This window comes from Hoplias malabaricus, chromosome 1 (genome assembly GCF_029633855.1).
Source record: "Hoplias malabaricus isolate fHopMal1 chromosome 1, fHopMal1.hap1, whole genome shotgun sequence".
Classification (NCBI taxonomy): Eukaryota; Metazoa; Chordata; class Actinopteri; order Characiformes; family Erythrinidae; genus Hoplias; species Hoplias malabaricus.
Genome location: NC_089800.1, coordinates 55,137,172 through 55,151,710, shown reverse-complemented (window position 1 = coordinate 55,151,710; position 14,539 = coordinate 55,137,172). Strand labels below are relative to the sequence as shown.

At 43.1% G+C, this 14,539-nt stretch overlaps 1 protein-coding gene across 6 annotated transcripts in view; it reads left to right on the top strand.

Annotated features, from left to right (window-relative positions):
* The window catches only part of qkia (QKI, KH domain containing, RNA binding a), a 92,867-nt gene that overhangs the window by 15,453 nt on the left and 62,875 nt on the right, over nucleotides 1–14,539 (top strand). For all 6 annotated transcript variants that reach the window (XM_066666775.1, XM_066666777.1, XM_066666773.1 and 3 more), the window contains one exon: nucleotides 10,312–10,454. In XM_066666775.1, coding sequence (XP_066522872.1) covers nucleotides 10,312–10,454 — 143 coding nt within the window. The remainder of the gene's footprint in view (nucleotides 1–10,311; nucleotides 10,455–14,539) is intronic.

Genomic DNA, 14,539 nt, shown 5'->3' with positions numbered 1-14,539 from the left:
ACACACACACACACACACACACACTTCCTCTGGGCCTGTGTTTTTCTTTGTTTATTCTGAGAGGTGCAGAGGCGTCGTGTCTGGAGTACAGAGTCGTGCTGTTACTGTCACTCTGATCACTGTTTTGGATTCTTAAAGTGGAGCTTGCACCTCACATGGCTTCTGTGAGGAACACAGTAGTACACACACACACACACACACACACACACACACACACCCCTACAGCCCTCCTCAAACCAAACCAGCAATCAGCTGTGTGCTTTAATGCCCTCATCTCACAGCCTTGTCTCCAACAAGCCCAGACTGGCCTCCGCCGCCGCTGCAGAGCCTCCGAACACCCCACTGTTCATAGAACAACCTGGAAACTCCAGAAATCTGATTTGGAGCCGTTGCCTAGGGCTCAGAAAGATGTATCACACCATTCAAGGTATTTTCACACAGCTCTCATCACTGGATATAATCTTTCTGACTGCAATCGAAAATGAATCGAAATCGACACAATCTTGTCTGTGTTGATTATTTATATTCTGTTATGTTCCCACTGTGTGCTCATGTACTGTCCCTTTAAAACCACTCCACCAAGCTGTAAAAAAGCGATTTACCACGTCATAGCATTGAGACTAAAGCCATAATGTTGTGAGAAAGTGAAAACACTGGATTCACGTGGCTGCTGTTGACCAGGTTTTGTTTTTACTGTTATTTTATTGTTTATTTACTGTAATCCACTTTTACAGCACTGTCCTGTGAAAATCAAGGCGGTTTGTTTTCCTCCGCTCCACAAAAGTTACACACTGCAGTTTTCACAGACCAGTGGATCGTCTAAAATCCTACCCAGCGTGACTTTAAAGCTATGGACTATGTTTGCAGACACTGTGTTGTCAGATAGTAACAGTGGTTTTTCTTGCCTCACACTGAGCATGCTCAGATGGCTTTGCCGTGTCACTGCAATCGCCACCTTAACAGACGAGAGCAGTTTGTTGTTGTCCGTCACTTCTGTCCCCTGGGCGTCTCTTATGAGCTCAATTACACTGCGTGGCTGGAAGAGGCAGTGTGAAATGTCCACACTGTGTGTGTGTGTCTCTCTCTCTCTCTCTCACACACACACAGAGAGAGAGACACTTTCATTTTCTCTCTCTGTCTGGTGTAAATGGTCCTTGTCATTGGTTGCCCTCATTTCCTGCTAATTAAAGCCACACACACACACACACACACACACACACACACACACACACAGATAAATGATGAAAAGGTAGAAAAGAACAATGCAGGATAAGTGTCTGAGGCTGGGTTTGGACCACATCAGAGCTGCTGTCACAACCACACTGACCACTGTTACTAAGCACAGATGAATGAACAGAGATGGAAATGCTGTGTGTGTGAGACAGAGGGAGAGAGCATGGTTTACCTTTACTAAAGAGTAACAGATAGTCCTGATTCATATCAGCAGTGTGAGAAAACGGTCACCAGAATGTACCTGTTTACAGTGAGCAGAAATGTTTTCTCATTCTTCTCTTCGCTGTACGTACACAAGCTGGTGATTTAAGGTGTGATAATTTAAGTTCCACCTTAAGTAACTGAAACAGTAAAAAAAAAAAAAGTCAGTGTTACCCCTCTATGGAGCAGGAATAGAGCAACATTCTCATCTCGGTTCATGATTTTTTCGACTGTCGTCTTTCTCCACCGTCCAAACAGCTCCAAATGTCTCTCAGGAGGAATGGGGGAAGAAAGAGAGATGGACAGAGACAATAAAAGCCCAATTTATACTTCTGCGTCAAACCTACGCCATAGACAACACGTCAAAGCAGACTCTATGCTGTAGCCTGATGCGCCCAGCTCCAGAAATGTAACTCTGCGTGCCGTGGACGCAGACCGCAGCCTGTGATTGGTCAGTAGTGGGAGGGACATTGTTGAAGTTGAACTGATGAAGTACAGGAACATGAGCTCCTCTCCTCCGCACACAGAGACACAGACAGCAGCACATTCACAGACAGGGACCTCCTCAGACACGGGGTGGACATCAGGGACCAATACAAATGAAGAACAAAGGAAAAACACGGAGGTCCCCAGGGAAAATAATGAGAAGCAGGAGAAAAACATGCCGCCGTGTATTTCTATCTTTTCTGGCACCTCATCTGCTTTGTCCCAATCAATGACCTACTCCATAAATAATGCACTTTAAAAATGTATAAAAGTAACTCTATTACACCACTGCATAGTGTACTACAGAGTGTAGAGGAATGTGTTGGAGATTCCTAGGAGGACCCTAGTGGTGTGGAGGTGTAACTACGGAATGACGCAGAAGAATAAACGCTCACAACTGCGTAGACTGTGTCGAGTTAAAGCAGAAAAATAAATTGGCCTTTAGTTTGTTTCATAATTACGGAGCCAGGGCTGTGTACGAACACTGGCGCATTTTCCAGCGCAAACACAGCAGCAAATGGTGAGAAACATTCTCAGAACTTAATAAATAAAGTGTTTCGGATTAAAATTGTGAACATGGCCTTCAACAGAACATTACTCAGGATCCTGTTGATGGCATTAGTGTGAGCTACTGTAACCTCCTTCTCCAGAGTGTGTTAATAAAGCTGTAGGATTTAATTTGAGCGCAGCCCCTGACTAGACTCTAGTCCACGGCTGTGTGTAGGAATGTACACCAGAGAGAGACACTGATGGTTTTTGTCTCTTTGTGGCAGATTGGTTTAAACGCCACTTTACATGGCTCCAGATCAGTGCAGAAGCTGTGAAGTCCCTCTAGTGTGTGTGTGTGTGTGTGGGAGAGAGACGCACACAGGCATGTTTGTGTGGTCCAGTGCCTGGTGGAGTGAGGGGGGGGGCGTGGCTACGGCAGCAGGATGCGGATGATTGGTTATCTGTGTCTTGCAGATTCAGTAACTGTTTCCTTCCTTCCTTCCTGTTCTGATTCTGTTTTTTCCTGCTTTTGTGTTTTGTAGAGAGAGAGAGACTGTGTGAGAGAGACTGTGAGAGACAGAGATACAGAGAGAGAGAGACTGTGAGAGACAGATTGTGTGGTTGAGTGTGTTATTCCTGCCTTTTTCCATAATGTTTCCTACAGACTGGACCCACTGTGACCCTGAATGCCATGAACCAGGTACAGAGTGTGAATGAATAAATGAATTTGGGTCTTATTTATTCATATTATTGTCCAAATGATCCACACACTGTAATTCACCCCCCCAGTGCTCCAGTTCCCTTCCTCTACCACTGCTTTGCTTCATAAAGAAGCTGTGTGTGTGTGTGTGTGTGTGTGTGAGTGATGAGCCATCCAGATAAATTTAGCCTCTGTACTGACACTGTAGGCAGCCTGCACTGGGAGTGTTGCATGCCTCTCTCTCTCTCTCTCTCTCTCTCTCTCTCTCTCTCTCTCTCTCTCTCTCTCTCTCTCTCTCTCTCTTTCTCTCTCTCTCTCTCTCTCTCTCTCTCTCTCTCTCTCTCTCTCTCTCTCTCTCTCTCTCTCTCTCTCTCTCTCTCTCTCTCTGTGTGTGTGTGTTTAGGAAGTCTGGAATGGTAAGGACTCTTTTGGCTCGTTTAGACTCTTTTGATCATCAGTTAGCTCGGTGTTAAATTTCTTATTGATGCCAAACCCCAGAAATAGCAGTTTTGGCAGTGAGTGACGGCGAGCTGGGGCCGGCAGTTGTCTGTAATCCAGGTCACGCTCATCGCTCTCCAGCGTCTTTGCTCTAAACGCTGGCTTTAAGAATGTTATTTTTCCAGTGTTTTTGGTTCGGCTGGTTCCCTTGTGCCTCTGTGATGTTGCCAAGGTGCTAACGTTCGGCTAGTGTTCGTCTTTCCACATTCCTAAACGTCGCGGCCCGGAGGAGGAGTTGTGTTGGCGAGGTTTACTTCAGTGAAAATAAAGACTACAATAAAAATACCGTAAGCCCTATTGGGAGAGGATTAGTTTTCTGTGGGGCGCTGGGGTTATGGCATCAGTAATATTCATCATGGATTTACACTGGATAAAAACCTGGGAGCGGCTGCTCCATTGACACCACAGTGTGGATCAGACACAGCAGGGCTACTGGAGTTTAGACTGACACTATTTTTCTAAGAAAAAGATGCCCACCCTGTAAAATGTTACTGTCCTCCTCAAAAAGTAACATGGTCCCATTCATTAGCTTCTTATTTTAATTTTCTTTTCAACCTTAAATAATTATTAATTATTTATTTGTTAGGTACTGAAATTTCTCTTCCACCTCATAGTTATTCAGCCGTTTTGTTTTACATTTTCTGTTCCAATTTAATTTATATCCAGTAGCTCCTTATTTGAATTTTCTTAAATATTCACATTCAGTAGTTTTTAAAATTTTCTGTTCCACCCTAAATAATAATTCATATTAGTAGCTTCTCATATGAATAGTTGTAAATTAGGAGTAAAAATCTTACTGCACCAAAATAAACTATAATGAAAATGGAGAAGCTGATGAGTTAATATCTGCAGTCTTCTCCAGCTGTGTGTGTGTGTGTGTGTGTGTGTGTGTGTGTGTGTGTGTGTGTGTGTGTGTGTGTGTGTGTGTGTGTGTGTGTGTGTGTGTGTGTGTGTGTGTGTGTGTGTGTGTGTGTGTGTGTGTGTGTGTGTGCTGCAGGTTTGGGTGTTTCTGTAAGCTGTGTGTGAGATCTGTTGTTTCCTGTTTGTGGCACTGGACAGTTCAGTGTGTTCTCTGCCTTTACCTTGACCCAGAGTGATCCTGGATTATGTAAATGACCCTGGATTATTTTAAAGTTAACATTTTAACACTATTAACACTAATATAGTCACTCATTTCTATTTTTTTTATTAGTCCCTGTTACAGGCAATAAACATGCACTGTTTCTTTAAGAGGTGCAGGGGTGTGTTTGTGTGTGGGGGTGGTGTTCAGTATTCTGGTGTGTGTGGGGGGGGGGGTTTCACAGTTATGGACAGGTTAAATGTGAAAGGCACATTTTGTGGTGTGTTTGTGTGTGTGTTAGGGTCAAGTTGTTTGTCGTAAATAATAAATAAATCCGAAATTGTTTGATTCAGTGTGTGATTCGTTAAACTCATGAACAGATGCGATTAGTTATTAATGGTTTTGAAGGATGTTGACGGCTCTGAGTCTTAGAAAAATGATCTTCTACAGAATTAAGGTAATCATATTGCCCTTTGTTTATGAACTTTCCTGAATGACCCATGTGTGCCTTTAATGGTAAAATATAAACATCTTAATCACAGAGAGATTTAGCTTCTGATATCTTTTAACACTTTGTAGTGAAAACTCTAGTCTTCATAAATGGTGTGTAACCCCCTCACCCTCTCACCCAGCCACAGAGACATGCAGATGTTCTAAATTCCAGTTTTCACGACACCTTGGTGAAATTGGAGATGGTTTTGGTGGACGGCAGGAGGAAGAAATATGAAAAAAGAAGAGTGTACATTAGAAAACGAGGCTGCAGCCGCTCGATAAGAGCCAGGGAAACACTCCATCTCAACACGGCTCGCCCCGCTTATTTATTTATTTAAGAATCCCTTTATTTCTCTAAAGTGTCAAAGCTTTAAATGTTGCTAGCATCTGTGGGTAAAGTATGTGTGTGTGTGTTGTGGCTGAGAAATCGTCTGTCTGGAGCGCAGAGCTTTATCGCTGATGTGCGTCTCTTCAAAGCTCAGAGCCGTACACATCAGCGGAGCCTTATTTTTGCCGCCGTCTTTATCCTTCCTTTTCCGTCTCGTCGTGCCTTTATTTAATGAGTTTCTGACTTGTATCTGCTCTGGCCTTCGGTCAGTTCTTTGCGCTGTGTGTTCATCTGAACCAGCTGGTGTGGATAACTCAAGGAAGAACTCCTGGAGCTATGATATGAATTCAGACTCAGGACTGGGATTGACCGATATCAGGACAGTGTTGCATTGCGATGTTTGACTAAACCCAAGGCTGTGATGTTCCTGTAAATTACAATACAACAGCAAAATTATATTATTAATAAAATTAGAACAGCTCACCATTCATCTCCTACTTTACTGTGATGCATTTGTAATTTATAAAACATTATAATGTCTGTGTTTTTAATCACCTGCCTCTGTTCATCTCTGTCTCTCCATATAAATGTGTCTCTGTCTGTGTACCTGTCCTGATCGGACAAAGTGGAGCAGCTGGTGTTCAGGCCTCGTTTAGACCCTGTTTACACTTGGTCACTTAATCTGTATTGAGGATCTGGATTATTTCTGTATACAGTCGAGCATCCTAAAAACTTAAAAACAGACACAAATCTGAATGGCTGCAGGTCTGAGCCCCATGTCAGAGCAGTGTAAACACATCTGTTCACACTCAATAACAAGTTTGTAGATTGAAGGAGATTTTTTTTGTCCACTGCTGTGTCTGAAACTGTGCTCCATTGTGCACTACTTTGGGGTTCTGCCATTTTATAATCATGTCCGAAAACATAGTGGACAATTTTCAGTGCACTAAATCAATCCCACGATCCACTGCAAAGAGTAGTGTACAACACATGTACACAAACATATATCAGATTACCCATAATTCACTGTGTTGTTTGTTTAAAAAAAACCACATGAGTTAGTGTCTGAAATCTACAATCTCTTTTTTTTTCTTTCTTTGACTGTCTCTCATTCTGCCTCTTTCTTTCTGTCTTTGTCTCTTTCTTCTGTCTTTCTTTCATGAATCTTGAATTGATCTATATATATCTTGGAGTTTTGTTTTCATCTTGTTGTCAGCGTTTCTTCATTTTGTTTCTTTAAGTTGTCTCCTATTTTGTCTATTTTTCTGTCTTCTCTCTATCTATCCATCCATCTCTCCAGGGGTCTCTAGATTTCAGGAACATTGACAATAATGTTTTAAAAGTAATTTTTTCACTTTGTCTTCTGCTCTGCCTTGATTCTTTATCACGATTAAGGTTCAACAGCAGAACAGCACTGTGTTTGTAGCACCTCATTCATGGAATATTTTTATTTTATTTACTCAGGGGTTGTTGCTGTTGTGTATCTTTGTGTAGTGAGAGGCGCTTGAACAGACACACACACCTGTCTACACCTAACAGTAGAATTCTGGCCTGCTGAGACATGCAGGATTACTGAAATGTCTGAGAGAGAGAGAGAGATTCTACTGCTGCAGAAACCAGTCTCCAATAGCAGCGATAAAACCTCTAACAGTGTAAAGTGTTTATAGATTTGAAGAATGGAAGTTGATTGTTGTGGAGGGCTCTGCATTTTAAAAAATACCTGATAACGTTCACATCCTCTGCACGGTCATTCTGACAGATTAACCCTCTACAGGACACTAGGACCTTGGCTAAAGACTGAAATGAGTGAGCTTGGATATATACTGTTATTTATAATATACATAATATAAAGCGGTCCCTACACTGCTTTTCTAATGGTGCTTTTCCACTTCACGGGACATACTCAACTCGACTCGGGTCTTTTGCTTTTCCACTGGACAAATCTGGTCCTGGTCTTTAGAACTAGTTTCTGTTTCGGTCCCTGATCACTTACGGTTCCAGCCAGTAGGTACTTATCGTGAGGTGTAAACCCTGCAGAGCTCTGATTGGCCAGAGACCTGTCAATCACCTCGAAACACAGAGCTCCAGCACAAACTCACCGCTTGTAAAATCTGTGAAGTTACAGCAGTACATTACAGTGTATATAATGAAGTACATAATGAAGTTACATTAGTTTTTATCTGACTCTCTGCAGCAGCTCGTAACATTCTCCCAAGGGGTTTTTGAAGAGGGCCAGACGCTCCTAGGGTCGGTGGCTGTGGTAAATCTCCAGCGAAAGCTGAACATGCTTCAAGGAAAACTGCTCTATGAGGAACTGGGTGGCGGAGCCGTGTCCAAACAACAACAACAACATGCCACACAAGGAGTAAATAGCGCAGTCGGTCCAATTCTTACATTAGAACCTCCTCTAAGGGGTGAATTAAGTACGGTTTCATATTCAATGTTCTCAGAAGCTTTATTCTGTGCAAATATCTTCTTTAAAACCTGAAATGAGTGGATTTGGATATTAAAACGCTCTCTGAAACCTAATACTGTACGTTATGGAAAGATAGGTGCCCAATAAAAACATTCTCTAAAGCCTCAGTCTCTCTGGTTTAGATCTAATGATGAGTCTGATTTAGGAGAGTTTTCCTGTGTGAAGTACTGCACGTGTGGATGTTCAGAGCTTTAGGACAGAGAGGATAGTGTTTTTAATGCTGGGTCAGATTTGACTGAGAGGTCTTTCCCTAATGTGTACAGTCCCCTTTGTATTTCAGACCACTCTGAATGAGACTGAGGCGAGTTTGGATATAAAACTCTTCTCCAGACCCGCTGTAGGACGGATGGTGTATTATAATGTTCTCTCCAGTCTGATTCAGGCCAGTTTGGTTGTTTTAAATGCAGCAGAAGTGTGAGCTGAAGTGAGAAATTTCGTAGGTACTGCTTGTCTGAACAGAGATGGGACTCGATGCCCATTTGGCTCTGACTGTGCGAACTCCCTGCTGTGAGAGGACATTTCAGAAGCTCATGAATTTCATACATTAAAGAAAAGAGTTGAGATGTCACAGTAATACCTCCATTATTCGTGTTTCTCTGTACATCTTTGACTCTGAGGTTGAGAGAAGTAGCTGCTGATTAATCTGCAGTGGCCTTTATGATTTTATTTAGAAGTACCATCCGTTTTATGACATTTTTAACATTTTATTTTTATATTCACTGAAATGTTAGATTTTTGCAGCTGATACGATGTGAAGGTGATATTGTAGTTTACAGTTAACTGTTTCAGTTGTTGACCTTACTTCTGTTGACTTTGGTAGAATAAAGGACCTGAGCTTTAATGTTAGATCGACTCTCTTCAGGATTTTAAATTCTTTCTCTCCTTTTTCCTGGAGAGCGTTCCGTAACACACCCAACGGTACTTTTCCACTCTACAAAATCAGGTCCTGGTTCTGGAAGCGGGTTCTTGTTTAGCGGCTGTTCTCTTGTGGTTAAGAGGGAGTCGAGTAGGGACTAAACCGTGGAGTGTAAACCTTGCAGAGCGCTGATTGTCCAGAGAGAGTCGTCACTCTACGCCACGCAACGCAGACGTCCAGCACCAACTCTCCATCTGTAAAATCTCCAGCTGCAGCAGAGATCACGTTTGTTTTTATCCGACTCACGACGGCAGCTCGTAAAATTACGCCGTGGTCTTTTGAAGAGGTTCAAGCGCTCCTTGAATCAGTGGCCGACGAAAGAATCCAGCGAGAGCTGGACGCTGCAACAAGGAAGGAACAAACTCTACTGATCTGTCTGAACTGATGACGGAGCTGTGTTAAGTCCCAAACAACAATAAAATGTAAATCCAGGTTGTTGTATCAGAATGTCTCGGCTTGTGATGGTGCAGTTTATTCTTTATAAGATCTGGTATTAAGCTTAATGTACAATGAGTAACTAATTGCCTAAATGATGTGCTCCTGACATCACAGCCACAGAGTCCTGATCATCCTCGCAGTGTGGATCAGAACTGTCCTGTTCATATATTTTATTAGATTTCTGTTCTGTTCATATACTACATTCTCAGTGTGGGCCGAGGGTTTCCAGGTGTGTGCACCCTCTCGGCCCACGGCGCAGATGTTCTCCAGCTGTGTCTGTGTCTATAAGTCATTTATCATTCCTCTGTTTGTGTGTGTTCTGCTTCTGGAGGTGACTGTGTTTTGGTTTGAGACTCTGTGTGTTTTTCACATCAGTGTAAATTCTGCCCCCAGCGCCGAGCAGAGAGAGGAGACTGGAAGGATACCGGCTTTCTTTGTCTAAGTAGACAGTATTAGAAGGGGGTTAGGTGTGAGAGTGTGTTTCACAGCGTAAACTGTGTACAGGCTGTGACCGAAACCCTTTACACACTGAATTTTTGTTCTGTCACAGAGCATCTTCAGAAAACACAAATTATTACTGTTTCCTTTTGGATTTGACTGTGGACTGTGACACAGAGTTCATCCCAGTTTGGAGTGTGTGTGTGTGAGTGACTGATAACTGAACACTCCATGTTAAAATGTTTCGCAGCAGAAGTCTGAGCTCATTTGACCAAGGAGCAGTGTGAATAAGACTTTGGATGAGAGAGAGAGATTTCTCTCTCTCTCTCTCTCTCTCTCTCTGTCTCTGTCTGTCTGTCTCTCACGTGTGTAAATAGACTGTCAAATCATTTATGTTAATATTACATTTATAAAAACCCTATATTATTGTAGTTTTACAAATGTACTTTGTTATAAATGTCATTTCTTGGTGTGTAAAATTGCAGTTTCCTGAACCAATACAGAAGTGTCATGTAGGGCCCCACTGACCTGTTTATTTGTTTGTTTGTTTGTACAGAGATAAACAGGGTGCGTAAGGACATGTATAACGACACTGTGAGCGGGTTGGTGGATAAACACCCACTGGAGCTTCCAGATCCACTCGGTCCCATCGTCCACCTGCAGGAGAAGCTCTTCGTCCCTGTTAAAGAGTACCCCGACGTGAGTGTCTCTCTCTCTCTCTTACACACACACACACACACACACACACACACACACTGTTTGTAGTTTGTAGCCTTAATGCTGATGTTGCTTCATGTTTGAAGAGAATTTTGTTGTACATGAGCGTCTGCATCCTGCGTTTAGATTAGTATTAATGACACTAATATTGATCATTGTCATTTATTTAATACTTAAATACATAGATTTTCAGAAGGTCCTCCCACCATCAGACTGTGATAGTCTTTATGATCCGTTACAGATAGATGTCCAGCTCTACTCCACTGTTTCACTTAGTTCCACACTCTTTCTGATTGGCTCAGACAGATCCCCTCCCACAAGTCCATGCCCCACCCTCTGTCAGTGATTGGTTGTGATGGTGAGAGATTGACAGACGTGCTTTGGGTTGGAGAGAGATTTTTGTGTGTGTTAGTGTTAGGCCTGGTGCTGAAATTCTTGTTTCCAAAATTACACTCTATACAGGGAGAGGGAATGAGATAAAGCAAAAGAATAGAGGGAGAGAAGGGAGGGGTACCAGAAAGGAAGGAATAGAGTAAAAAAAAGGAGAGATGGAGAGAACGAGAACTGAGACACAGGAAACAGGAAAGGAAGCTTATGAGAGTAAAAGAATGAGGGGAGGGTAAAAGAGAGAAGGAAAGAGCAGATGCAGAGAGCACTGGAAAGGAAAGGCATGAAGGACTAGAGGGAGGTAAATTGTAGACAATAAAAGGAAGCAGGGAGGGGTGAAGGGTTAAAGAAAATGGACAGATGTAGAAATTGGAGGGGGAGGAAAGGAAAGTGTGGTGGAAGAAACAGTGAAGCAAAGGGATACAACAGAAAGAAAGATACGGATTGAATGAGAGGAGAATGAGAAAGGAGGAGAGGGAAGGGAATAAGATGGGAGAGGTAAAGTAGAGGGGGAATATGGAAAAGGGAGAGAGTGAGTAAAGGTTAAAGGAGAGGAGGAGGGTGTGAGGGAGATGAACAGATACAGGTCGCTGCAGTGGCACGTGGAAAAGAGGAGAAAGAAAAACAGGGAAAAGGAGGATAAACGAGTGGAAAAGACAGGAGAGATGAACGCTGTGTGAAGAAAAGGAGACTGGAAAGAAAGATCTGAGAAATGGAGAGGGCAGAAAGAGAAAATGAGAGGGAGAAATGAGGTAAAGGGTATAAAATGAAACGGAGAAGGAGAAATGAGATAGAGGACGAGAAAAGGAAAACACAAGGAGAAATGGGAAACTGGGAGAGTAAAGAGAAGATGACGGAAATGGAGAAGGAAGAGAGGCATTGAGAGGGAAAAAGGAGATGGAGGAGGAGAAAAGAAATGTAGAGGGAGAAGAGATAAAGAGGAGAAAAGAGACATGGAGCGAGGGTGGTGCTCAGCTGAGTGTGAAATGTATTTTCCTCTTCGTGTCTTTCACTCTCACACCAGCGAGGTCCAAGGTCATTGTGTGTGTGTGTGTGTGTGTGTGTGTGTGTGTGTGTGTGTGTGTGTGTGGAAAGTATGTCCGGCCTGTGTGGAATTGTTGAAAAAGTGCCACCACTGCATGGAAGGCTGGGTAACACTTGTGTGCGTGTCTGAACACACATATACACACACACAGTTTGTGTAATGATATTCCCAGCTGACATTTTATGCTCTTAAAATAAACATGCTCATGAAGAGGAACAAAGTGAAGTAGCACAATAAAGAAGGGAGGAGGAACCCTGTAGGTCTCTGACGCCATCACAACAGAACCCTGCCTCTCTCACTGTTTACTGAACATTGTCCAGTTCATTCTGCGTCTGTCTCCTGAGGTTCCCCCTGTGCTGCCGGGGCAGGTCCCACGCCTCTGAGAAACATTCATGATACACTTTAAACATTGCTGTCAGGAAGTGATTACATTCAACCACAAGCATTACTGAGGTCTAGTGCTGATGTAGGAAGTGGAGTAAAGCATACAAGGAACAGGTGGCGCTATAGAGCAGTGATATTCTTGCATCAAAGACGATGAGTGTGTCTTCTCTCCATGTGCTGATCTGCAGTCGGTTTGTTCTGGAAACCGCTCTAATGTGTTTACGAAGCCCCAGTGTCTGTAAATGGGTAAAAAAACAAAGTGTCTTCTCTGTTCCTGCTCCATAGGGGGGTAACACTGACTTATTTCTGCTGTTACAGTTACATTACTTAAGGTGGAACTGACTCTAAATTCAGGAGAGCGCTAACTGCATGAAAGTAAACACAGAGCGAAAGTGCTACAAAACTAAACAGCTCGAGTTACACATGAGTTTCTGTGGGAATTCAAACAAAAGAGAACAGCGTTTCCTCAGGATCGTAGATGCTGTCTTTAAGGCTTTCACACTCACTGGAATAAGGGGGTTGGTTTATCCTTATATTAGGGTGGGGTTAGTTTTACTGCTCAGATGAACAACTTTTTCTAAATCTCATTTCTCAGGTGAATACAACATTAGCACAGTTCTGTTTCATTAAATATCTATCATTTTTATTTTATTAATTGATGAAGACTCAGCTGGACTGAAGACGTATTACGTCAAACTCTGCAGTGTACCGAAATATAACAATATAGACTTCTGTCTGTGGGAGAGAGGGAGGGAGAGAGGGATGGGAACTCCATCAGGAGCGACAGCAGGAGCTTCCTGTTCTCTTCAAAACAGCAGGTTGGAAAATGTGGCCTCTTCCAGACAAAATGTTTTCTTTCCGTCTGTCGATGTGAGGGAGGAAAGAAACCGTTTACCTTCCATCTACTCCTTCCTCTCTTGTGCTTCCGTACCATCTTTATCATCTCTCTCTCTCTCTCTCTCTCTCTCTCTCTCTCTCTCAAGCAACTGTTTGCATGCGTTTAAATATATAAATACATGCATTCATTGTCTGTAGCCCTTATCCAGTTCATGGTCGTAGTGGGTCCGGAGTCTACCCAGAATCACTTACACAGGGGTTTCCTCCGGGTGACTGTCTGTGAGGAGTGTGGTGTGTTCTCTCTGTGTCTGCGTGGGTCTTAAGCTGTTTTTTGTGCAAACCACTCCTCTCAATTGCTTTTCAAAGAAATGAGGAAAATCTAACGTTTTAACTTTTGATTAACGGCAATGTTGAGTAAATGTTTTGATTGATTCCTTGTTATTTTGGTGCCTGTAATATCCACCAGCAGTCTGGAGTCTGGAAATGTTTTAATTTTCCCTGAGACTGCTGTGGATATTTAACCTATGATTCCCAAAACTTCACCTGGTTTCTCTTCCACCGCCGTGAGACAGAAGCGGACAAGCGTTGGTCTGCGCATGAGACTTCATTGTTGACTTTCTGTGCACTTGAGGAATTCCACACCTGTCTGCGTTTCTTCACGCTCCTCTGATGCTTGCGTATGTTTGAGAGCACACTGTAGGCGCCAGGCAGCTGGAAGAGCAGGTCTGTCCTTTCCTTCATTCCTCTTTTTATTCCAATGCATTGAAGCTCTGGTGGACCGCTGCTTTTCTTTGGATGTGTGTGTGTGTGTGCTGAATTGATCTTAACTCTAGACAGAGACGGTTTGAAAGTGAGTTTATCGTGCAGTGATGTACTAGAGGTTCTAGATAAACATTGTAGAAGATCCTCCCAATGTAGATATTCACACCCTGAGCCTCTTGGGTTCTCAGGGCCTTGATAATAATGGACAGGTGAATTATTTAGGACTGGGTTGTGGCTCCTGCTTCTCTAACGCCAGCCCCATGTTCCTCTAGGTCAGTGGTTCCCAAAGTGTGGGGTGCGCCCCCTAGGGAGGCCATGGCACTATTGCAGCTTGTAGGTGGTGATGATGTTTATTTTAATAGTATGTAATGTGTTCTCCACAAATGCCACACATATCTACTGATGAATTTGAAGTGTAATGAGGAGCTCTGACTCTCTACGTTCATGAGCTAAGGACAGGCATTGGTCAGTTTGGACCAGCGCCCCCTAGAGTGTCAGTCTTGTTTAGTTCAAGTGAACCCTAGTGCGATTGCTCTGTTAGAGCGGTTCACCAGAGTAAGTGTGAACGCTCCTTTTAGACCTCTGGTTCGCACTAAAATGGCCCGAGACTGAGCAGCCTGAGCAGGAGGGTCTCGCCATGTTTCTGAACACA